Raw genomic sequence first — 26,212 nt, forward strand, 5'->3', positions numbered from 1 at the left:
TTAAATCCTCGACTCTGAGACGACCCAGGGGGATTCTGATCAGTCTTAAATCCTCGACTCTGAGACGACCCAGGGGATTCTGATCAGTCTTAAATCCTCGACTCTGAGACGACCCAGAGGGATTCTGATCAGTCTTAAATCCTCGACTCGGAGACGACCCAGGGGATTCTGATCAGTCTTAAATCCTCGACTCGGAGACGACCCAGGGGATTCTGATCAGTCTTAAATCCTCGACTCGGAGACGACCCAGGGGTATTCTGATCAGTCTTAAATCCTCGACTCGGAGACGACCCAGGGGGATTCTGATCAGTCTTAAATCCTCGACTCGGAGACGACCCAGGGGGATTCTGATCAGTCTTAAATCCTCGACTCGGAGACGACCCAGGGGGATTCTGATCAGTCTTAAATCCTCGACTCGGAGACGACCCAGGGCGATTCTGATCAGTCTTAAATCCTCGACTCTGAGACGACCCAGCGGGATTCTGATCGGTCTTAAAACCTCGACTCTGAGACTTCCTAAGATTCAGTCAGAACGATCTTCAATAAGAAGAAGAGAAAAATACTTCATTAATAATTGATTTGTTAAGTACGAGACGGAAAACCAAGACAGAAAGGTGGAGAGTTGACCGACAAAACCCCACTGACCAAATAAAACCAAGGACTGCTGTAGGTCGGTGATGGTTTTTTGGTTTGATAAAGGATTTAAAAGCGTCCGTTTCTGCTCTCTTGTCAACTCCGCTGTGAGGCAGTCCACATGGGGAATGAACGAGGGCTGTGGAAGGGTGTCTAAGGGGGTCAGGATGTCATTACAGTACTTAGCTTTGACAGACTGTAAGCAGGGGAAAATATGTTGTTACCAAACATGGTCCGGGGAGGGGTGAAGTTCGGGTGAGGGGGGAGAGAGATAAAAACTCAAGTGTTAGACTTGGGTTTTACAAAGTGTGGGAGAGACTGAGCCTGGAGAGAGAGTGCTGGCTGTACCATTAGTAGCTAACTTGTCATTTCAACATCAGTGCAGTTGAAGTAAAATAATCGTATTCCAGATTTTTATGGATCCTTTAGGCACAAATCACAAAGATGAAAAGGACACTGCTTTCATTACAGTAGAGGAGGAGGAGGAAGATGAAGAGGAGGAAGGTGATGAGGAAGATGAAGAGGAGGAAGATAATAGCGAGACAACAGTGATAGACGGTGAGGAGGAATCAGATGACAAAGCCAAGGAGACTGAACCCCAGCAGCAGAAGGAGCAGGCCTGGGCCCCCACTACCTACTCCAAGTTTGGTAAAGAGGTGTTTTGCTACGTAGGAGAGGAGATCAGCATCTTTGAGGCCTTGGACTCTTACGGTGCTGTCATCTGGCCAGCGGTGAGTCAGTCTACTATTTAACATGACATTCATAGATAACAATGATAGCAGTGAGTTAGTCTACTATTTAACATGACATTCATAGATAACAATGATAGCAGTGAGTTAGTCTACTATTTAACATGTCATCCATAGATAACAATGATAGCAGTGAGTTAGTCTACTATTTAACATGACATTCATAGATAACAATGATAGCAGTGAGTCAGTCTACTATTTAACATGACATTCATAGATAACAATGATAGCAGTGAGTTAGTCTACTATTTAACATGACATTCATAGATAACAATGATAGCAGTGAGTTAGTCTACTATTTAACATGTCATCCATAGATAACAATGATAGCAGTGAGTTAGTCTACTATTTAACATGACATTCATAGATAACAATGATAGCAGTGAGTTAGTCTACTATTTAACATGACATTCATAGATAACAATGATAGCAGTGAGTTAGTCTACTATTTAACATGACATTCATAGATAACAATGATAGCAGTGAGTTAGTCTACTATTTAACATGACATTCATAGATAACAATGATAGCAGTGAGTTAGTCTACTATTTAACATGACATTCATAGATAACAATGATAGCAGTGAGTTAGTCTACTATTTAACATGACATTCATAGATAACTATGATAGCAGTGAGTTAGTCTACTATTTAACATGACATTCATAGATAACAATGATAGCAGTGAGTTAGTCTACTATTTAACATGTCATTCATAGATAACAATGATAGCAGTGAGTTAGTCTACTATTTAACATGACATTCATAGATAACAATGATAGCAGTGAGTTGGTCTACTATTTAACATGACATTCATAGATAACAATGATAGCAGTGAGTTGGTCTACTATTTAACATGACATTCATAGATAACAATGATAGCAGTGAGTCAGTCTACTATTTAACATGACATTCATAGATAACAATGATAGCAGTGAGTTAGTCTACTATTTAACATGACATTCATAGATAACAATGATAGCAGTGAGTTAGTCTACTATTTAACATGTCATTCATAGATGGATGTAGGATAACGATGAATTAATATGATGGATGATGATTGATGGTGGTGATTTATGAAGTTCTACCAACTATAATGATGGTTTCTATAGTAACTGTGAAGTTCTAACAACTATAATGATGGTTTCTATAGTAACTGTGGATGAAGTTCTAACAACTATAATGATGGTTTCTATAGTAACTATGGTTGAAGTTCTAACAACTATAATGATGGTTTCTATAGTAACTATGGATGAAGTTCTAACAACTATAATGATGTTTTCTATAGTAACTATGGTTGAAGTTCTAACAACTAAAATTATGGTTTCTATAGTAACAATGGTTGAAGTCCTAACAACTATAATGATGGTTTCTATAGTAACTATGGTTGAAGTTCTAACAACTATAATGATGGTTTCTATAGTAACTATGGATGAAGTTCTAACAACTATAATGATGTTTTCTATAGTAACTATGGTTGAAGTTCTAACAACTAAAATTATGGTTTCTATAGTAACAATGGTTGAAGTCCTAACAACTATAATGATGGTCTCTATAGTAACTCTGGTTTCCTGCAGGCGTTGGCTCTGTGTCACTACCTAGAGACCAACGTTGACCAGTTGAACCTGGTGGACAAGGCAGTGCTGGAGCTAGGAGCAGGTCCTGGCCTAGTGTCTATTGTAGCCACACTCCTAGGTGAGTCTGGACATTACATGTACTCATATTGTACAACTGAGAAGATCAGAGAGGTGTAAGTAATATGGCAACATTTCTACCTAGCCTATCAAGGTGGCTAGCAAGGTGGAGGAGGTCCTGTCAAGGTGGAGGAGGCCCTGTCAAGGTGGAGGAGGCCCTAGCAAGGTGGCTAGGAAGGTGGAGGAGGTCCTATCAAGGTGGCTACCAAGGTGGAGGAGGTCCAAGCAAGGTGGAGGAAGTTCTAGCAAGGTGGCAAGCAAGGTGGAGGAAGTTCTAGCAAGCTGGCTAGCAAGGTGGAGGAGGTCCTATGAAGGTAGAGGAGGTCCTAGCAAGATGGCTAGCAAGGTGGAGGAGGTCCTACCAAGGTGGTGGAGGTCCTATCAAGGTGGAGGAGGTCCAAGCAAGGTGGAGGAAGTTCTAGCAAGGTGGCTAGCAAGGTGGAGGAGGTCCAATCAAGGTGGCTAGCAAGGTGGAGGAGGTCCTATCAAGGTGGATTGTAAGGTGGAGGAGGTCCTATCAAGGTAGAGGAGGTCCTAGCTAGGTGGAGGAGGTCCTATCAAGGTGGCTAGCAAGGTGGAGGAGGTCCTATCAAGGTGGCTAGGAAGGTGGAGGAGGTCCTATCAAGGTGGCTAGCAAGGTGGAGGAGGTCCTATCAAGGTGGCTACCAAGGTGGAGGAGGTCCTACCAAGGTGGAGGAGGTCCAAGCAAGTTGGAGGAAGTTCTAGCAAGGTGGCAAGCAAGGTGGAGGAAGTTCTAGCAAGGTGGCTAGCAAGGTGGAGGAGGTCCTATCAAGGTAGAGGAGGTCCTAGCAAGATGGCTAGCAAGGTGGAGGAGGTCCTACCAAGGTGGTGGAGGTCCTATCAAGGTGGAGGAGGTCCAAGCAAGGTGGAGGAAGTTCTAGCAAGGTGGCTAGCAAGGTGGAGGAGGTCCAATCAAGGTGGCTAGCAAGGTGGAGGAGGTCCTATCAAGGTGGATTGTAAGGTGGAGGAGGTCCTATCAAGGTAGAGGAGGTCCTAGCTAGGTGGAGGAGGTCCTATCAAGGTGGAGGAGGTCCTGTCAAGGTGGAGGAGGCCCTAGCAAGATGGAGGAGGTCCTAGCAAGGTGGCTAGGAAGGTGGAGGAGGTCCTATCAAGGTGGAGGAGGTCCTATCAAGGTGGCTACCAAGGTAGAGGAGGTCCTACCAAGGTGGAGGAGGTCCAAGCAAGGTGGAGGAAGTTCTAGCAAGGTGGCTAGCAAGGTGGAGGAGGTCCTATCAAGGTAGAGGAGGTCCTAGCAAGATGGCTAGCAAGGTGGAGGAGGTCCTACCAAGGTGGTGGAGGTCCTATCAAGGTGGAGGAGGTCCAAGCAAGGTGGAGGAAGTTCTAGCAAGGTGGCTAGCAAGGTGGAGGAGGTCCAATCAAGGTGGCTAGCAAGGTGGAGGAGGTCCTATCAAGGTGGATTGTAAGGTGGAGGAGGTCCTATCAAGGTAGAGGAGGTCCTAGCTAGGTGGAGGAGGTCCTATCAAGGTGGCTAGCAAGGTGGAGGAGGTCCTATCAAGGTGGCTAGCAAGGTGGAGGAGGTCCTATCAAGGTAGTCGAGGTCCTAGCTAGGTGGAGGAGGTCCTAGCTAGTTGGAGGAGGTCCCGGCATTCTATACCACTTACACCTATCCAACCTTTTCAGATCTGCATGAAGTGTCCTCAGCACTAGACGACTAGTGGCTAGGGGTTGATTTGGTACTGGCCACCTGTGTGTCTGTTAGTTGAATAACAGAGTGCTTCCTGTCTCCAGGTGCCTGGGTCACAGCTACAGACCTACCAGAGATCATAGGTAACCTGAGAGCCAACCTGCTCCGTAACACAAGAGGGCGTTGTAGGAACACTCCCCAAGCTGCAGCTCTGTCCTGGGGTCCTGACGTGGAACGCATCTACCCTAGATCTGTCTATCGCTATGACTACGTGCTGGCGGCTGACGTGGTGTATCACCATGACTACCTGGAAGAGCTGCTGTTCACCATGAGATACTTCTGCCGTCCAGGTTGATTGGTTGATTTATTGATTGAACTGTTTAAAGAATCCCAGAATATAACACACGAAAGCATTTAAATGACGCTTATTTCTAATGTGGTCCTCAGGAACCACTCTGATCTGGGCCAACAAGGTCCGCTTCAAGACAGACCTGAGCTTCACAGAGAACTTCCAGAACACCTTCAACACCACACTGCTGGCTGAGATTGGAGAAGTAAACATATTCATGGGCACGTGCCGAGAAACAGAGGAGAAACCAGAGCTAGACCCAGGAAAACAACAGGAAGAGGAGGAGGAACCAGAGCTGGTCCCAGGAAAACAACAGGAAGAGGAGGAGGAACCAAAGCTGGTCCCAGGAAAACAACAGGAAGAGGAGGAACCAGAGCTGGTCCCAGGAAAACAACAGGAAGAGGAGGAGGAACCAGAGCTGGTCCCAGGAAAACAACAGGAAGAGGAGAAGGAACCAGAGCTGGACCCAGGAAAACAACAGGAAGAGGAGGAACCAGAGCTGGTCCCAGGAAAACAACAGGAAGAGGAGGAGGAAGAACATGTTTGTTTACAGGTGGATGAAAATGCTTTAGATGAAAAGAAGGAAGAGTTTGAAGCAGATCAAACAACTGAGAATGAGGAAGAAGACGAAACGCAGAAGGAAGGACTGAAAGAGGAGAACAAGGACAGAGAAAACCAGGAAGACTCTCAGGATTGCAGAGACGATGAAGAGCAGCAGAATTCTGCTGGCTCACGTTCTATCTCCGAATCAGAGCTTGAGGGTCTTGGTGAGCATTCAACCTAATGTAAATATAAGTTCTAAAAGGCCAGGAGCTGATCTCATTGTGTTGTTGAATTAGTTTAGTTTATTAAGATCCCCATTAACTACTTGTGGTCTTCTTTGTGTTTCTTGTGCAGAGGAGGCAGGCACTCAGGACTCAAATGTCCAACGGGAGGAGAGACCAGTCTGGGTCGAACAGTTTGTTGTGGAGGCAGATAAAATTTCAGAGGAACAAGACAACAGTTTGGACGAGGAGGAAGCTGATGCAGATGATGGCAGTAGCCAAGCATGGGAGAAACAGACGTTGGAACATAGTGATGAAGGATATGGGGATGATGATGATGGTGATGCAGAAAACACTAACTCCCTCTGTAGCACTGAAGCCACTGACGAAGACATTATCGGTGAGTTGTTGACATCATTTTTTAATGCCTACTAGATACTCAGACTCAATCATTCAACAACACAAGTCTACCATTGACAGTACACACCCAGGAAATAGAAATGGTATGATCCATCCCCATTAGAATGTGAATGAGTGGTTTGTTCCATTCCTGTGTAGAGGAGCTGGACACCAAGGATACAGGAGATGCCCAGCTGGATAATACCCACGTCCCCTGGATACGACTGGACAGAGAGGTCTACTTCTATGCTGGGCACAAAATCAACATCGTCGAAGCAATGGACTCCCATGGCGGAGTGATATGGCCAGCAGTGAGTACAGTTCTACACTACATTTGGCGTTGTCGGCAGGATAAATCACTACATTTGGCGTTGTTGGCAGGATAAATCACTACATTTGGCGTTGTCTGCAGGATAAATCACTACATTTGAAGAAGTCGGCAGGATAAATCACTACATTTGGCGTTGTCGGCAGGATAAATCACTACATTTGGCGTTGTCGGCAGGATAAATCACTACATTTGGCGTTGTCGGCAGGATAAATCAATGCACCAAACACTCACATGGAACAACAGGTGTCTTCTGGCCTTCCTATTCAGATTGCTCTTCTACAGGGAAACAGACAAATGGTCTACTGCCACCTAGTGGTGGACTACTATAAAGGTCCTACCTGCAACACGTGATGGACCACTAGGTGGTGATAGGCTACACATAGTAATATAATATATTTGCTCCCCTGCAGGCGTTGGCTCTATGTAACTACCTGGAGACCAATACTGATGTGATAGATCTGAAAGGAAAGCAGGTTTTGGAACTGGGATCAGGGACAGGATTAGTGTCTATCGTCGCCAGTCTACTGGGTAAGTCTTACTGATTACCTTTGAGTTTTAGACTCTAATCCCATCAGCTGCTGTATCTGGTGATAACTGACTACAAAATACATTTTTTCTTCTTAAGAAGCTCCTTATGTAATGTGTCCCCAGGTGCCCAGGTGACGGCCACCGACCTCCCAGACGTCCTTAGTAATCTGAGATACAACTTGCTCCGAAACACCAGAGGGCGCTCTAAATATACACCTGAGGTGACAGCTCTGTCCTGGGGTCCTGAGGTGGAACGCACTTACCCACGATCCGTGTATCGCTATGACTACGTGCTGGCGGCTGACGTGGTGTACCACCACGACTTAGAGGAGCTGTTGGTTACCATGAAATACTTCTGTCGTCCAGGAAACACTCTGATCTGGGCCAACAAGGTCCGCCTCAAGACAAACCTGGTATTCACTGAGGACTTCAAGAACACATTCAACACCACCCTGCTGGCTGAGATGGGAGAGGTTAAGATCTTCAAGGCCACGTGTAAAAGGTAGGAATTATGGAAAGAAGGATGAGGAACTACTGTCGACATCCTGCCGACTGTAACCAAGACTGAGAGTCTTTTCTTCTTCCTCTGAGAAATGCTTGAAGACAGAAGGCGGCCATCTTGGCTAATGATAATGGACGTTGATGGACTACTGATGTTGTTGTTGATGTTTGATTTCTACTTTCAAATGATCTACTACATATAGTGCTTTATTGTTTACTTTGTTTTTACACACGTACTTAGATAGTTGATATTAATATTAAAATGTATGCACTTCGCTGTCTTGTTTCAGTTTGTATGGTCAAATAATAATACCAATAATAATAATAATAATACCAATAATAATAATAATAATAATAATACCAATAATAATAATAATAATAATACCAATAATAATAATAATACCAATAATAATAATAATAATAATACCAATAATAATAATAATACTACCAATAATAATAATAATAATAATACCAATAATAATAATAATAATACCAATAATAATAATAATAATAATAATACCAATAATAATAATAATAATAATACCAATAATAATAATAATAATACCAATAATAATAATAATAATAATACCAATAATAATAATAATAATAATACCAATAATAATAATACCAATAAATAATAATAATAATAATACCAATAATAATAATAATAATTATACCAATAATAATAATACCAATAAATAATAATAATAATACCAATAATAATAATAATAATGGATATTGTAAGTATGCTGCTGGTGGACCTGAGAAATACATAACACACTGGGAGACAATAAGTCTTCCAAATCTTTTTATTCAGAATGATTTTCCCATTTGTGACATAATTCCATTACAGTGACTATGATAACAAAATAGCGTGTTGGTATTTTCCATATGCGGCCGAATAAAAATATTGATATAAAATCATACTAAATGTAACCGAGTTAAGAACATACTGTAAACTTACTCTTCACAGCTAGCTTGAAAGTTTAGATTTTTTTAAACAACTAGCTAATTTAACTAGCTAAACAGAAAAGGCTAGGCTAACATTACTTTAATTCGCCACTTTACAAGCGTGCCAGATAACTCTTCAAATAAACATACCAGATATATGACAGAGAGAGATACTGTATATAATGTCCTGGTCAGAAAATCTAAATGTCAAACAACATACTGGTACGTTGGTTGGTCACAGTACAACAATACTACAACAACATACTGGTATGGGGGTTGCCTCCAAGCTGCCATTTGAACCAGTTCACCCGGCAACCTCTGCCCTCTATGATAGGTTAAATCTAGAAATGGCTTGCTATTGGTTACCAAGTCAAAACCAGTATAAAAGGTCACAGTACAACAATACCACAACAGAACCAGACACTGACATCACCCCTCTCTCTGTGGACCAGCCATTTAGCCCTGTCCCCCTCATCAGACCCCCTCATACCGAGCTATGTAGGGCAGAGGCGGGGGCATACCAAGGACCTCCGACAAAAGGGTTTCGGGCTGGATTAGATTTGGTTTTAACGGTCATATCAGAAACTCGAGAGCTGGCGTATTCAGGTCAAATTCTCATACCCAGGCCAAACGCTGACTAAATCAAAACAGTTCTTAATGGAGGTAAGAGTTAAAATCCCCCATGTATCCTGGTCCATAGTGGCATCATGTTTATGTGTAAGTATTCACCATGTTTATGTGTAAGTATTCACCATGTTTATGTATATTCACCATGTTTATGTATAGGTATTCACCATGTTTATGTGTAGGTTTTCACCATGTATCCTGCTCCATAGTGGCACCATGTGTATGTATAGGTATTCCCCATGTTTATGTATAGGTATTCACCATGTTTTTGTATAGGTATTCCCCATGTTTATGTATAGGTATTCCCCATGTTTATGTGTAGGTATTCACCATGTTTATGTGTAGGTATTCCCCATGTTTATGTATAGGTATTCCCCATGTTTATGTATAGGTATTCCCCATGTTTATGTATAGGTATTCCCCATGTTTGTGTATAGGTATTCCCCATGTTTGTGTAAATAGGTATTCCCCATGTTTGTGTATAGGCATTCACCATGTTTATGTATAGGTATTCACCATGTTTGTGTATAGGTATTCCCCATGTTTGTGTATAGGTATTCCCCATGTTTGTGTATAGGTATTCCCCATGTTTATGTATAGGTATTCCCCATGTTTGTGTATAGGTATTCCCCATGTTTATGTATAGGTATTCCCCATGTTTATGTATAGGTATTCCCCATGTTTGTGTATAGGTATTCCCCATGTTTATGTATAGGTATTCCCCATGTTTGTGTATAGGTATTCCCCATGTTTGTGTATAGGCATTCACCATGTTTATGTATAGGTATTCACCATGTTTATGTATAGGTATTCACCATGTTTATGTATATTCCCCATGTTTATGTGTAGGTATTCACCATGTTTATGTGTAGGTATTCCCCATGTTTATGTATAGGTATTCACCATGTTTGTGTGTAAGTATTCACCATGTTTATGTATATTCACCATGTTTATGTATAGGTATTCACCATGTTTATGTGTAGGTTTTCACCATGTATCCTGCTCCATAGTGGCACCATGTGTATGTATAGGTATTCCCCATGTTTATGTATAGGTATTCACCATGTTTTTGTATAGGTATTCCCCATGTTTATGTATAGGTATTCCCCATGTTTATGTGTAGGTATTCACCATGTTTATGTGTAGGTATTCCCCATGTTTATGTATAGGTATTCCCCATGTTTATGTATAGGTATTCCCCATGTTTATGTATAGGTATTCCCCATGTTTGTGTATAGGTATTCCCCATGTTTGTGTATAGGTATTCCCCATGTTTGTGTATAGGCATTCACCATGTTTATGTATAGGTATTCACCATGTTTGTGTATAGGTATTCCCCATGTTTGTGTATAGGTATTCCCCATGTTTGTGTATAGGTATTCCCCATGTTTATGTATAGGTATTCCCCATGTTTGTGTATAGGTATTCCCCATGTTTATGTATAGGTATTCCCCATGTTTATGTATAGGTATTCCCCATGTTTGTGTATAGGTATTCCCCATGTTTATGTATAGGTATTCCCCATGTTTGTGTATAGGTATTCCCCATGTTTGTGTATAGGCATTCACCATGTTTATGTATAGGTATTCACCATGTTTATGTATAGGTATTCACCATGTTTATGTATATTCCCCATGTTTATGTGTAGGTATTCACCATGTTTATGTGTAGGTATTCCCCATGTTTATGTATAGGTATTCACCATGTTTGTGTATAGGTATTCACCATGTTTATGTATAGGTATTCACCATGTTTATGTATAGGTATTCACCATGTTTGTGTATAGGTATTCACCATGTTTGTGTATAGGTATTCACCATGTTTGTGTATAGGTATTCACCATGTTTGTGTATAGGTATTCCCCATGTTTATGTATAGGTATTCTCCATGTTTATGTGTAGGTATTCCCCATGTTTATGTGTAGGTATTCCCCATGTTTGTGTGTAGGTATTCCCCATGTTTGTGTGTAGGTATTTCCCATGTTTATGTATGGGTATTCACCATGTTTATGTGTAGGTATTCCCCATGTTTATGTATGGGTATTCACCATGTTTGTGTATAGGTATTCGCCATGTTTATGTATAGGTATTCCCCATGTTTATGTGTAGGTATTCACCATGTTTATGTGTAGGTATTCCCCATGTTTATGTATGGGTATTCACCATGTTTGTGTATAGGTATTCACCATGTTTATGTATAGGTATTCCCCATGTTTATGTGTAGGTATTCCCCATGTTTATGTGTAGGTATTCCCCATGTTTATGTATAGGTATTCCCCATGTTTATGTGTAGGTATTCACCATGTTTATGTGTAGGTATTCACCATGTTTATGTGTAGGTATTCCCCATGTTTATGTATGGGTATTCACCATGTTTGTGTATAGGTATTCACCATGTTTATGTATAGGTATTCCCCATGTTTATGTGTAGGTATTCCCCATGTTTATGTGTAGGTATTCACCATATTTATGTGTAGGTATTCCCCATGTTTATGTATGGGTATTCACCATGTTTGTGTATAGGTATTCACCATGTTTATGTATAGGTATTCACCATGTTTATGTGTAGGTATTCCCCATGTTTATGTATATTCACCATGTTTGTGTATAGGTATTCCCCATGTTTATGTGTAGGTATTCCCCATGTTTATGTGTAGGTATTCCCCATGTTTATGTGTAGGTATTCACCATGTTTATGTGTAGGTATTCCCCATGTTTATGTATGGGTATTCACCATGTTTGTGTATAGGTATTCCCCATGTTTATGTATCGGTATTCACTATGTTTGTGTATAGGTATTCCCCATGTTTGTGTATAGGTATTCCCCATGTTTGTGTATAGGTATTCCCCATGTTTATGTGTAGGTATTCCCCATGTTTGTGTGTAGGTATTCCCCATGTTTATGTATGAGTATTCACCATGTTTATGTATAGGTATTCCCCATGTTTATGTGTAGGTATTCACCATGTTTATGTGTAGGTATTCACCATGTTTATGTGTAGGTATTCCCCATGTTTATGTATGGGTATTCACCATGTTTGTGTATAGGTATTCACCATGTTTATGTATAGGTATTCCCCATGTTTATGTGTAGGTATTCACCATGTTTATGTGTAGGTATTCACCATGTTCATGTATAGGTATTCACCATGTTTATGTATATTCACCATGTTTATGTATAGGTATTCACCATGTTCATGTATAGGTATTCACCATGTTCGTGTATAGGTATTCACCATGTTCGTGTATAGGTATTCACCATGTTCATGTATAGGTATTCACCATGTTTATGTATAGGTATTCACCATGTTTATGTATAGGTATTCACCATGTTCATGTATAGGTATTCACCATGTTTATGTATAGGTATTCACCATGTTCGTGTATAGGTATTCACCATGTTCGTGTATAGGTATTCACCATGTTTATGTATAGGTATTCACCATGTTTGTGTATAGGTATTCACCATGTTTATGTATATTCACCATGTTTATGTATAGGTATTCACCATGTTTGTGTATAGGTATCACCATGTTTATGTATAGGTATTCACCATGTTTGTGTATAGGTATTCACCATGTTTATGTATATTCACCATGTTTATGTATAGGTATTCACCATGTTTATGTATAGGTATTCCCCATGTTTGTGTATAGGTATTCACCATGTTTATGAATAGGTATTCCCCATGTTTATGTATAGGTATTCCCCATGTTTATGTATAGGTATTCACCATGTTTGTGTATAGGTATTCCCCATGTTTATGTATAGGTATTCACCATGTTTATGAATAGGTATTCCCCATGTTTATGTGTATTCACCATGTTTATGTGTAGGTATTCATCATGTTTATGAATAGGTATTCCCCATGTTTGTGTATAGGTATTCACCATGTTTATGTATAGGTATTCACCATGTTTGTGTGTAGGTATTCACCATGTTTATGTGTAGGTATTCCCCATGTTTATGTATAGGTATTCCCCATGTTTATGTATAGGTATTCCCCATGTTTGTGTATAGGTATTCACCATGTTTGTGTATAGGTATTCCCCATGTTTATGTATAGGTATTCCCCATGTTTATGTGTAGGTATTCCCCATGTTTATGTGTAGGTATTCCCCATGTTTGTGTATAGGTATTCCCCATGTTTGTGTATAGGTATTCACCATGTTTGTGTATAGGTATTCCCCATGTTTGTGTATAGGTATTCCCCATGTTTATGTGTAGGTATTCCCCATGTTTATGTGTAGGTATTCCCCATGTTTGTGTATAGGTATTCCCCATGTTTGTGTATAGGTATTCCCCATGTTTGTGTATAGGTATTCCCCATGTTTGTGTATAGGTATTCCCCATGTTTATGTGTAGGTATTCCCCATGTTTATGTGTAGGTATTCCCCATGTTTATGTGTAGGTATTCCCCATGTTTATGTGTAGGTATTCCCCATGTTTATGTGTAGGTATTCCCCATGTTTATGTGTGGGTATTCCCCATGTTTATGTATGGGTATTCACCATGTTTGTGTGTAGGTATTCACCATGTTTATGTATAGGTATTCCCCATGTTTATGTGTAGGTATTCACCATGTTTGTGTATAGGTATTCACCATGTTTATGTGTAGGTATTCACCATGTTTATGTGTAGGTATTCACCATGTTTGTGTATAGGTATTCCCCATGTTTGTGTATAGGTATTCATCACGTATCCTGCTCCATAAGGCATTATATAATGTGTAACATAACACAGTCCATTGCGTATGCGTCGGTATCCATTTCTAACAGCAAGCTACTGGAAAAAACACTCACTGGAAATACCTGCTGTGACCAGAAAATACACCGAGCATAACTTGGTGCAACAACTCTCTGTCAAACCTCTATTTACAAACTGGGATTACTTACTTGTAAACAGAGACTGAGTAATAGTGTGTGTGTGTGTATATATCTCTCCACAGCACTGACTCAAAACTGCTATTACACATGCTGCTTGTAAACAGAGATTGGGTAATGGATAGATGTGTGTGTCAGATAGTCTCCTCTCTAAATATATCATTGTGTTGGTATGATAGGATGTGTCCAGCAAGATAAACAGTTTTAACATCTGTAGAAGGGGTAGAGATATCATTTTTAATGTCTGTAGAAGGGGTAGAGATGACAGGATAACAGTTAACCTGTTATCTAGACCTTTTACAGACTAACCGTTAACTAAAAGACTAGAGAAGCCACTCAATGTCTGTAATGTGGGAGAGGAGAGAGATGAGGGTATATTGACAAACGTGCACTGAAAGAGGCTGCAATTGATTGTCTTTCTAAGCTATATTGGCCTTTTTATTTGGATATTATTGGGATGAGATGGTAGTCTAGACATGAGTTTCTGACTGAGGCAGTGCATGATGCTAGAAGGGTGTGTATGGTAGTCTAGGGGTCTGCTAGGGGGTTTCATTACAGTAGTTGACTTGTCACAGGGGTGTGCGCTGCTTATTTAATGCCAAGCTAAACCAAGACGGCCCTCTTGAAGTTGATTAGCTTCCCACAAAGCCATAAAAGACGCGCAGAGAAACGTTTCCAATGTGGGCAGTTGGCAAGACACAATTCCTTCAGAAAACAGACGCATTTATCCTGCTCATTTTAAAAATGGCTAACAGTCCCGAATCACTACTAGCTACTACTTTAGCAATTCATCTTTTACAGTCAACTCAGCATAACGATAGCAGTCGACAGGCAGAAAGAAACAGCCCGTCAAAATGTTACAACGCAACTATCTGAACGATTGGAAACTATTTCATGCTGGTAAGATTTTTACATGACATCCTGCAACTAACTGTTTGTATATAACCTACATTTCATAATTAATTGGTTTCACTCCAAACTGATTCAACCTAACTTGTTTAGTACCATTGCTTACTTGAAGCTTCAGAAGTCCTTGTTCTCTCTATCGCGTTTCGGGACTGTTGCCTAGCGACGGTCCATCTCCCAAATATGTCCCACATACAACAACAACAAAAAAGTCTCAAAATAGGTTCCACGATGTAATGCTTCAGTTTCATTTTCTTTAAAAACATGTACTTGGAAAATTTGGATTGATATTAAATATAAAAAATAAATGCGCTTTGCTGTCTTAGTTCCAGTTTCTATGGTCAAATATAAATGGGTTATGGATATAGGAAGTCCTAAGTTGTCCACTGGTGGATCAGATAACTACATAAGACACTCATACAATTACTCTTCCAAATCTTTTTATTCATTTGTGACATAATTCCATTACAGTGATAACAAAACTGCGTGTTGGTACTTTCCACATGTCGTCCAGGAAGAATATGGTTATAAAATAATACTAAAAAGTACATTTCCTTAAAATCTTAACATTCCGTAAAATATTGTCGTTTAATTGACTAAGTTTTTGAGTTGTAATATAAATACAAGACATCCATTAATATGATCTGAAAGGTCTTTTGACACCAGCAGAGAGAACCGATAGGATGCCTCCCAAATGTTAACCGATTCCCTATAGAGTGCACTGCCTTCAAATCACAGCCGTATGAAACCCCCGCAGGGCTCTAGTCACAAGAAGTGCACTATATAAGGAAAAGGGTGGTGTTTGGGGCACAACCAGAGAGATATGAGGAGGTTGTTCTGTGATCGATCTGGAGTCAGAGTTGGACGGCGCTGACGGTCCCGTGGTTGATTAAGTTTAAGGCCATTAGGAGAGACTGTCGTTGGCAACGAGAAGACAGAATGAGACACATGAACCCTGAACTTCAGACCGTAACTTAAACCTCAAATGCTTAATTTACAGTACAGAGAAAGGAGGGAGGAAAGGAGGGAGGAAAGGAGGGAGGAAACAAAAGGGAGGACAGGATCACTGTGGAATCCTGACAATGAGGGAGGAGATTCCAAGAGAGGACGACACACACACACACACACACACACACACACACACACACACACACACACACACACACACACACACACACACACACACACACACACACACACACACACACACACACACACACAGTAAAACTACAGGGTTCAATTTGACATCGACTCAAAATTATCAGCTTCCAAACACAACCCCCCCCCCTTTGTTTACTCTATAAGACATGCTCACACACACACCCATTTAAAACTCCGTCAGGGAGAATACTGACGTGTTATATTGCCTGTTTATAATGTGTATTATGACGCGTGTCGGTACCTTTCAACAGACCGGGTTCATTCAGGAGGGTGAAACATTCAGAACAAAAATATCAGATAAAGATGAAACGATCCAATCCGTTCTGGGACTTCATCTTTCTATCTACAACTGAACAACAGTGTGGCGTTTTATTTTTTTAACAAGAAGCTCTGAAAATGTGTCTGGGTTGAAATCTTCTCTACGCGACCACATTGTTTCGAGGAATTCGGTCAAGAAAAAAAAAACACGGACTGTTTTCAGATGTGTGTTTATGTTTGTGAGGTCAATCCTGTGTGTGTGTGTGTGTGTGTGTGTGTGTGTAACAGAGGGTCTAGAAGGGAGTGTAGTCGGCAGGGTACATGATGGGCAGCCAGTTCTCTGTGAAAGTGGCACAGTGCATCCAGCCCAAGGACCGCATTACCTGAAAACACACAGGACGTGATGTCACCATACAGGAAGTAGATTGCTATCTGAATGTCTCTGAGTTTCAGGCTCTTTGTTCAAGTGTTACAGACAGATTAAACACCGCTAGTCTAAGACTGACAGGAAGTAGATGTATCAGGTAGTTGGACTGAGACTGTAAAACATGACAAAAAGGAAGTAGATGTATCGGGTAGTTGGACTGAGGCTGTAAAACATGACTAACAGGAAGTAGATGTATCAGGTAGTTGGACTGAGGCTGTAAAACATGACAAACAGGAAGTAGATGTATCAGGTAGTTGGACTGAGGCTGTAAAACATGACAAACAGGAAGTAGATGTATCAGGTAGTTGGACTGAGGCTGTAAAACATGACAAACAGGAAGTAGATGTATCGGGTAGTTGGACTGAGGCTGTAAAACATGACAAACAGGAAGTAGATGTATCAGGTAGTTGGACTGAGGCTGTAAAACATGACAAACAGGAAGTAGATGTATCAGGTAGTTGGACTGAGGCTGTAAAACATGACAAACAGGAAGTAGATGTATCAGGTAGTTGGACTGAGGCTGTAAAACATGACTAACAAGAAGTAGATGTATCGGGTAGTTGGACTGAGGCTGTAAAACATGACTGACAGGAAGTAGATGTATCAGGTAGTTGGACTGAGGCTGTAAAACATGACAAACAGGAAGTAGATGTATCGGGTAGTTGGACTGAGGCTGTAAAACATGACTGACAGGAAGTAGATGTATCAGGTAGTTGGACTGAGGCTGTAAAACATGACAAACAGGAAGTAGATGTATCAGGTAGTTGGACTGAGGCTGTAAAACATGACTAACAGGAAGTAGATGTATCAGGTAGTTAGACTGAGGCTGGTAAAACATGACAAACAGGAAGTAGATGTATCAGGTAGTTGGACTGAGGCTGTAAAACATGACAAACAGGAAGTAGATGTATCGGGTAGTTGGACTGAGGCTGTAAAACATGACAAACAGGAAGTAGATGTATCGGGTAGTTGTGCGGAGGATGTTTCTAACCTGAATGCAGTTCTTCAGGTTCTCTCTACTGGGTTTATCTTCTACGATCTTGGAGGCAAACTTCAGAGCTCTGCCGTACATCTTATTGACTAGTGCATGTTTGTAGGAGAACGTCAACACCTGGGGAGGAAGGGGATCAAAATATTGAGGTGGATGATTCATATGCAAGTTACCGTTGCCATATCATCCACTGCAAGTTGTCGAGGAAACAGCTGGCCACACCTCTTCTCCTCACCTTAGAGTCCGTTAGCTCCACCCACTTCTGCAACTCCCAGAAGGTGTCTGTCAAGGCTTTGGCCCTGCCCTGTTGGGCGTCGTCAGAGCTGGTCACCTCCTCGTCTTCAGCCCCCGTCTCTGCCCAGTCTCCGGTCCCCCAGCCTCTCCGGCCCCCCCAGCCTCTCCGGCCCCCCCAGCCTCTCTGGCCCCCCCAGCCTCTCCGGCCCCCCCAGCCTCTCCGGCCCCCCCAGCCTCTCCGGCCCCCCCAGCCTCTCCGGCCCCCCCAGCCTCTCCGGCCCCCCCAGCCCCGTCCTGGGGTGGAGCAGGCAGCAGTACCAGGTCAGCCAGGGCGCAGCCCTTCCTACACAGAGCATCCAGCAGGGAACATTTCTGCTTCTCCATGTCACTGCAGGAAACACACAGAAACAGGAAGTTCTATTTGATGTCAAATCACGTTACAAATTCTCTGTCCAATAGAAATGAGGTAAAGGGGAGTGGTTTTAACGGATTTAACAGACAGACAATCTGTTGTGACCTGACTGTCTAAGTGTGAGCCCTAAATGGAGCCCTATTGCCCATAGGGCCCTGGTCTAAAGTAGTGCACTATATAGGGAATAGGGTTCTATAGGGCCCTGGTCTAAAGTAGTGCACTATATATAGGGAATAGGGTTCAATAGGGCTCTGGTCTAAAGTAGTGCACTATATATAGGGAATAGGGTTCTATAGGGCCCTGGTCTAAAGTTGTGCACTATATATATATATATAGGGAATAGGGTTCTATAGGACCCTGGTCTAAAGTAGTGCACTATATATAGGGAATAGGGTGCCATTTGGGACCCAAACTAAGACTTAGTGGTGCACCTCTTGATTGTGGCAGCGTCAGGGCGAGGGTCGGTCTTTAAGGTGAGGTAGACTGCCAGGGCCGTCTGGTCGATCTGAGACAGAACCATGTCAGAGGCCGTTACGATGTCAGCCAGGCGCTTCAGACGCTCCTACAGAGAGAGATCAGGGTGAGACACGACTAATCAACAGCAGAGAGAGATCAGGGTGAGACACGACTAATCAACAGCAGAGAGAGAGATCAGGGTGAGACACGACTAATCAACAGCAGAGAGAGAGATCAGGGTTAGACATGACTAATCAACAGCAGAGAGAGAGATCAGGGTGAGACACGACTAATCAACAGCAGAGAGAGAGATCAGGGTTAGACATGACTAATCAACAGCAGAGAGAGATCAGGGTTAGACATAACTAATCAACAGCAGAGAGGGAGATCAGGGTGAGACACGACTAATCAACAGCAGAGAGGGAGATCAGGGTGAGACACGACTAATCAACAGCAGAGAGAGAGATCGGGGTGAGACACGACTAATCAACAGCAGAGAGAGAGATCAGGGTTTGACATGACTAATCAACAGCAGAGAGAGAGAGAGATCAGGGTTAGACACGACTACTCAACAGCAGAGAGAGAGATCAGGGTGAGACACGACTAATCAACAGCAGAGAGAGATCAGGGTTAGACACGACTAATCAACAGTAGAGAGGGAGATCAGGGTGAGACACGACTAATCAACAGCAGAGAGAGATCAGGGTTAGACACGACTAATCAACAGCAGAGAGAGATCAGGGTTAGACATGACTAATCAACAGCAGAGAGAGAGAGAGATCAGGGTTAGACACGACTAATCAACAGCAGAGAGCGAGAGATCAGGGTGAGTCACGACAAATCAACAGCAGAGAGGGAGATCAGGGTTAGACACGACTAATCAACAGCAGAGAGAGAGAGAGAGAGAGATCAGGGTGAGACACGACTAATCAACAGCAGAGAGAGATCAGGGTTAGACACGACTAATCAACAGCAGAGAGAGATCAGGGTTAGACACAACTAATCAACAGCAGAGAGAGATCAGGGTTAGACACGACTAATCAACAGCAGAGAGAGAGATCAGGGTGAGACACGACTAATCAACAGCAGAGCGAGATCAGGGTTAGACACGACTAATCAACAGCAGAGAGAGAGAGAGAGATCAGGGTGAGACACGACTAATCAACAGCAGAGAGCGAGAGATCAGGGTTAGACACGACTAATCAACAGCAGAGAGAGATCAGGGTTAGACAGGACTAATCAACAGCAGAGAGAGATCAGGGTTAGACATGACTAATCAACAGCAGAGAGAGATCAGGGTTAGACACGACTAATCAACAGCAGAGAGGGAGATCAGGGTGAGACACGACTAATCAACAGCAGAGAGAGATCAGGGTTAGACACGACTAATCAACAGCAGAGAGAGATCAGGGTTAGACACGACTAATCAACAGCAGAGAGAGAGAGATCAGGGTGAGACACGACTAATCAACAGCAGAGAGAGAGAGAGATCAGGGTTAGACACGACTAATCAACAGCAGAGAGCGAGAGATCAGGGTGAGACACGACAAATCAACAGCAGAGAGGGAGATCAGGGTTAGACACGACTAATCAACAGCAGAGAGAGAGATCAGGGTTTGACATGACTAATCAACAGCAGAGAGAGAGAGAGATCAGGGTGAGACACGACTAATCAACAGCAGAGAGAGATCAGGGTTAGACACGACTAATCAACAGCAGAGAGAGATCAGGGTTAGACACAACTAATCAACAGCAGAGACAGATCAGGGTTAGACACGACTAATCAACAGCAGAGAGAGATCAGGGTTAGACACGACTAATCAACAGCAGAGAGAGATCAGGGTTAGACACAACTAATCAACAGCAGAGAGAGATCAGGGTTAGACACGACTAATCAACAGCAGAGAGAGATCAGGGTTAGACACAACTAATCAACAGCAGAGAGAGATCAGGGTTAGACACGACTAATCAACAGCAGAGAGAGATCGAGAGATCAGGGTGAGACACGACTAATCAACAGCAGAGAGAGATCAGGGTTAGACATGACTAATCAACAGCAGAGAGAGATCAGGGTTAGACACGACTAATCAACAGCAGAGAGGGAGATCAGGGTGAGACACGACTAATCAACAGCAGAGAGAGATCAGGGTTAGACACGACTAATCAACAGCAGAGAGAGAGATCAGGGTGAGACACGACTAATCAACAGCAGAGAGAGAGAGATCAGGGTTAGACACGACTAATCAACAGCAGAGAGCGAGAGATCAGGGTGAGACACGACTAATCAACAGCAGATAGGGAGATCAGGGTTAGACACGACTAATCAACAGCAGAGAGAGAGAGAGAGATCAGGGTTAGACACGACTAATCAACAGCAGAGAGAGATCAGGGTTAGACACGACTAATCAACAGCAGAGAGGGAGATCAGGGTGAGACACGACTAATCAACAGCAGAGAGAGAGAGAGAGAGAGAGAGAGATCAGGGTTAGACACGACTACTCAACAGCAGAGAGAGAGATCAGGGTGAGACACGACTAATCAACAGCAGAGAGAGATCAGGGTTAGACACGACTAATCAACAGTAGAGAGGGAGATCAGGGTTAGACATGACTAATCAACAGCAGAGAGAGAGAGAGATCAGGGTTAGACACGACTAATCAACAGCAGAGAGAGAGATCAGGGTTTGACATGACTAATCAACAGCAGAGAGAGAGAGAGAGAGAGAGAGAGAGAGAGAGAGAGAGAGAGAGAGATCAGGGTGAGACACGACTAATCAACAGCAGAGAGAGATCAGGGTTAGACACGACTAATCAACAGCAGAGAGAGATCAGGGTTAGACACGACTAATCAACAGCAGAGAGGGAGATCAGGGTTAGACACGACTAATCAACAGCAGAGAGAGATATCAGGGTTTGACATGACTAATCAACAGCAGAGAGAGAGCGAGAGATCAGGGTTAGACACAACTAATCAACAGCAGAGAGAGAGAGAGATCAGGGTTAGACAGGACTAATCAACAGCAGAGAGAGATCAGGGTTAGACATGACTAATCAACAGCAGAGAGAGATCAGGGTTAGACACGACTAATCAACAGCAGAGAGGGAGATCAGGGTGAGACACGACTAATCAACAGCAGAGAGAGATCAGGGTTAGACACGACTAATCAACAGCAGAGAGAGAGAGAGATCAGGGTGAGACACGACTAATCAACAGCAGAGAGCGAGAGATCAGGGTGAGACACGACTAATCAACAGCAGATAGGGAGATCAGGGTTAGACACGACTAATCAACAGCAGAGAGAGAGATCAGGGTTTGACATGACTAATCAACAGCAGAGAGAGAGAGAGAGAGAGATCAGGGTTAGACACGACTAATCAACAGCAGAGAGAGATCAGGGTTAGACACGACTAATCAACAGCAGAGAGGGAGATCAGGGTGAGACACGACTAATCAACAGCAGAGAGAGAGAGAGAGAGAGAGAGAGAGATCAGGGTTAGACACGACTAATCAACAGCAGAGAGAGAGAGAGATCAGGGTTAGACACGACTAATCAACAGCAGAGAGCGAGAGATCAGGGTGAGACACGACAAATCAACAGCAGAGAGGGAGATCAGGGTTAGACACGACTAATCAACAGCAGAGAGAGAGATCAGGGTTTGACATGACTAATCAACAGCAGAGAGAGAGAGAGAGAGAGAGAGAGAGAGAGAGAGAGAGAGAGAGAGAGATCAGGGTGAGACACGACTAATCAACAGCAGAGAGAGATCAGGGTTAGACACGACTAATCAACAGCAGAGAGAGATCAGGGTTAGACACGACTAATCAACAGCAGAGAGAGAGAGAGAGATCAGGGTGAGATACGACTAATCAACAGCAGAGAGCGAGAGATCAGGGTGAGACAGGACTAATCAACAGCAGAGAGAGATCAGGGTTAGACACGACTAATCAACAGCAGAGAGAGATCAGGGTTAGACACGACTAATCAACAGCAGAGGGAGATCAGGGTTAGACACGACTAATCAACAGCAGAGAGAGAGATCAGGGTTTGACATGACTAATCAACAGCAGAGAGAGAGCGAGAGATCAGGGTTAGACACAACTAATCAACAGCAGAGAGAGAGAGAGAGATCAGGGTTAGACACGACTAATCAACAGCAGAGAGAGATCAGGGTTAGACACGACTAATCAACAGCAGAGAGAGAGAGAGATCAGGGTGAGACACGACTAATCAACAGCAGAGAGAGAGAGATCAGGGTTAGACACGACTAATCAACAGCAGAGAGCGAGAGATCAGGGTGAGACACGACTAATCAACAGCAGAGAGAGAGATCAGGGTTAGACACGACTAATCAACAGCAGAGAGAGAGATCAGGGTTTGATATGACTAATCAACAGCAGAGAGAGAGAGAGAGAGAGAGAGATCAGGGTTAGACACGACTAATCAACAGCAGAGAGAGATCAGGGTTAGACACGACTAATCAACAGCAGAGAGGGAGATCAGGGTGAGACACGACTAATCAACAGCAGAGAGAGATCAGGGTTAGACACGACTAATCAACAGCAGAGAGAGATCAGGGTTAGACACGACTAATCAACAGCAGAGAGAGAGAGAGAGATCAGGGTGAGACACGACTAATCAACAGCAGAGAGCGAGAGATCAGGGTGAGACACGACTAATCAACAGCAGAGAGAGATCAGGGTTAGACAGGACTAATCAACAGCAGAGAGCGAAAGATCAGGGTGAGACACGATTAATCAACAGCAGAGAGAGATCAGGGTTAGACACGACTAATCAACAGCAGAGAGAGAGAGAGATCAGGGTGAGACACGACTAATCAAGAGCAGAGAGAGAGAGATCAGGGTGAGACACAACTAATCAACAGCAGAGAGAGAGAGAGAGAGATCAGGGTTAGACACGACTAATCAGCAGCAGAGAGAGAGAGATCAGGTTGAGACACGACTAATCAACAGCAGAGAGAGATCAGGGTTAGACACGACTAATCAACAGCAGAGAGGGAGATCAGGGTTAGACACGACTAATCGACAGCAGAGAGAGAGATCAGGGTTTGACATGACTAATCAACAGCAGAGAGAGAGAGATCAGGGTTAGACACGACTAATCAACAGCAGAGAGAGAGAGATCAGGGTTTGACACAACTAATCAACAGCAGAGAGAGAGAGAGAGAGAGAGAGAGATCAGGGTGAGACACGACTAAGCAACAGCAGAGAGAGAGATCAGGGTTTGACACGACTAAACAGCAGAGAGAGAGAGAGATCAGGGTGAGACACGACTAAGCAACAGCAGAGAGAGAGAGAGAGAGAGAGAGATCAGGGTGAGACACGACTAATCAACAGCAGAGAGAGAGAGATCAGGGTTAGACACGACTAATCAACAGCAGAGAGAGAGATCAGGGTTAGACATGACTAATCAACAGCAGAGAGAGAGAGATCAGGGTTTGACGCGACTAAACAGCAGAGAGAGAGAGATCAGGGTTTGACGCGACTAAACAGCAGAGAGAGAGAGAGATCAGGGTGAGACACGACTAAGCAACAGCAGCAGAGAGAGAGAGAGAGAGAGAGAGAGAGAGAGAGAGAGATCAGGGTGAGACACGACTAATCAACAGCAGAGAGAGAGAGATCAGGGTTAGACACGACTAATCAACAGCAGAGAGAGAGATCAGGGTTTGACACGACTAAACAGCAGAGACAGAGAGAGATCAGGGTGAGACACGACTAAGCAACAGCAGAGAGAGAGAGAGAGAGAGAGAGAGAGAGAGATCAGGGTGAGACACGACTAATCAACAGCAGAGAGAGAGAGATCAGGGTTAGACACGACTAATCAACAGCAGAGAGAGATCAGGGTAAGACACGACTAATCAACAGCAGAGAGAGAGATCAGGGTTAGACATGACTAATCAACAGCAGAGAGAGAGATCAGGGTTTGACGCGACTAATCAACAGCAGGGAGAGAGAGAGAGAGAGATCAGGGTTAGACACGACTAATCAACAGCAGACAGAGATCAGGGTTAGACATGACTAATCAACAGCAGAGAGAGAGAGAGAGAGAGATCAGGGTTAGACACGACTAATCAACAGCAGAGAGAGAGATCAGGGTTTGACACGACTAATCAACAGCAGAGAGAGATCAAGGTTAGACACGACTAATCAACAGCAGATAGTGTGTGTACCTTCTCAGAGTCGAGCTGGTGCAGCCTCTGAACATGTAGTGGCAGGTAGGAAGAGAAGTTCTCCTTCAGGTCATCATACAGGGAGCTGGTGTCTAACCTGGAGGGGGGGGAGACAGAGAGGGAAGGGAGAAGGGGAGAGAGAGAGAGAGAGGGAAGGAAGAGAGCAGGAGAGAGAGGGAGAGAGAGAGGGGAGAGAGAGGGAGAGAGAGAGAGGGAAGGAAGAGAGCAGGAGAGAGAGGGAGAGAGAGAGATGAGGGCGGAAGAGATAAAATACATTTACTGCTGTGAACGGAGTTTGGCCGTTTTAAATGGTGTACAGTGTGAAATAAAATAAACATGTTTTTTCTCTCTCCAATGATCTTGTTGATTGATGACCAATCGATTTGATCATGACTACAAAAACAGAAGAACCAGATCTCCACCTTTAAAACGATCCTTGCTGCTTTGTTCTGTGTGACTAACAGCAGGTAGAGACCCGAACAGACAGAGAGACTGACAGCAGGTAGAGACCCAAACAGACAGAGAGACTGACAGCAGGTAGAGACCCGAACAGACAGAGAGACCTGACAGCAGGTAGAGACCCAAACAGACAGAGAGACCTGACAGCAGGTAGAGACCCAAACAGACAGACTGACAGCAGGTAGAGACCCAAACAGACAGACTGACAGCAGGTAGAGACCCAAACAGACAGAGAGACCTGACAGCAGGTAGAGACCCAAACAGACAGACAGACTGACAGCAGGTAGAGACCCGAACAGACAGAGAGAGACTGACAGCAGGTAGAGACCCAAACAGACAGACTGACAGCAGGTAGAGACCCAAACAGACAGACTGACAGCAGGTAGAGACCCAAACAGACAGAGAGACTGACAGCAGGTAGAGACCCAAACAGACAGAGAGACCTGACAGCAGGTAGAGACCCAAACAGACAGACTGACAGCAGGTAGAGACCCAAACAGACAGAGAGACCTGACAGCAGGTAGAGACCCAAACAGACAGAGAGACTGACAGCAGGTAGAGACCCAAACAGACAGACTGACAGCAGGTAGAGACCCAAACAGACAGACTGACAGCAGGTAGAGACCCAAACAGACAGAGAGACCTGAC

At 43.3% G+C, this 26,212-nt stretch overlaps 1 protein-coding gene and 1 pseudogene across 1 annotated transcript; one reads left to right on the top strand and one right to left on the bottom strand.

Annotated features, from left to right (window-relative positions):
* Window positions 1–949: 949 nt before the first annotated feature.
* On the top strand, window positions 950–7,880 carry LOC135537411 (uncharacterized). The gene is made up of 8 exons (XM_064963580.1): window positions 950–1,364; window positions 2,958–3,075; window positions 4,845–5,090; window positions 5,188–5,856; window positions 5,987–6,253; window positions 6,412–6,563; window positions 6,994–7,111; window positions 7,235–7,880. Exons 1-8 carry the CDS (start codon window positions 1,050–1,052, stop codon window positions 7,615–7,617), a joined length of 2,268 nt encoding a protein of 755 aa, XP_064819652.1. The 5' UTR covers window positions 950–1,049; the 3' UTR covers window positions 7,618–7,880.
* A 7,521-nt stretch (window positions 7,881–15,401) lies between these two features.
* The window catches only part of LOC135537415 (tripeptidyl-peptidase 2-like), a 113,105-nt pseudogene continuing 102,294 nt past the window's right edge, over window positions 15,402–26,212 (bottom strand).

Source organism: Oncorhynchus masou, unplaced genomic scaffold (assembly GCF_036934945.1).
Source record: "Oncorhynchus masou masou isolate Uvic2021 unplaced genomic scaffold, UVic_Omas_1.1 unplaced_scaffold_769, whole genome shotgun sequence".
NCBI lineage: Eukaryota > Metazoa > Chordata > Actinopteri > Salmoniformes > Salmonidae > Oncorhynchus > Oncorhynchus masou.

Excerpts from the sequence above, each read along its gene's own strand:
- LOC135537411 (XM_064963580.1), top strand. The coding sequence starts at position 1,050 with ATGGATCCTTTAGGCACAAATCACAAAGATGAAAAGGACACTGCTTTC. Across the intron at positions 6,254-6,411 it reads CACTGACGAAGACATTATCG|AGGAGCTGGACACCAAGGAT; the intron begins GTGAGTTGTTGA and ends ATTCCTGTGTAG. Across the intron at positions 6,564-6,993 it reads GCGGAGTGATATGGCCAGCA|GCGTTGGCTCTATGTAACTA; the intron begins GTGAGTACAGTT and ends GCTCCCCTGCAG.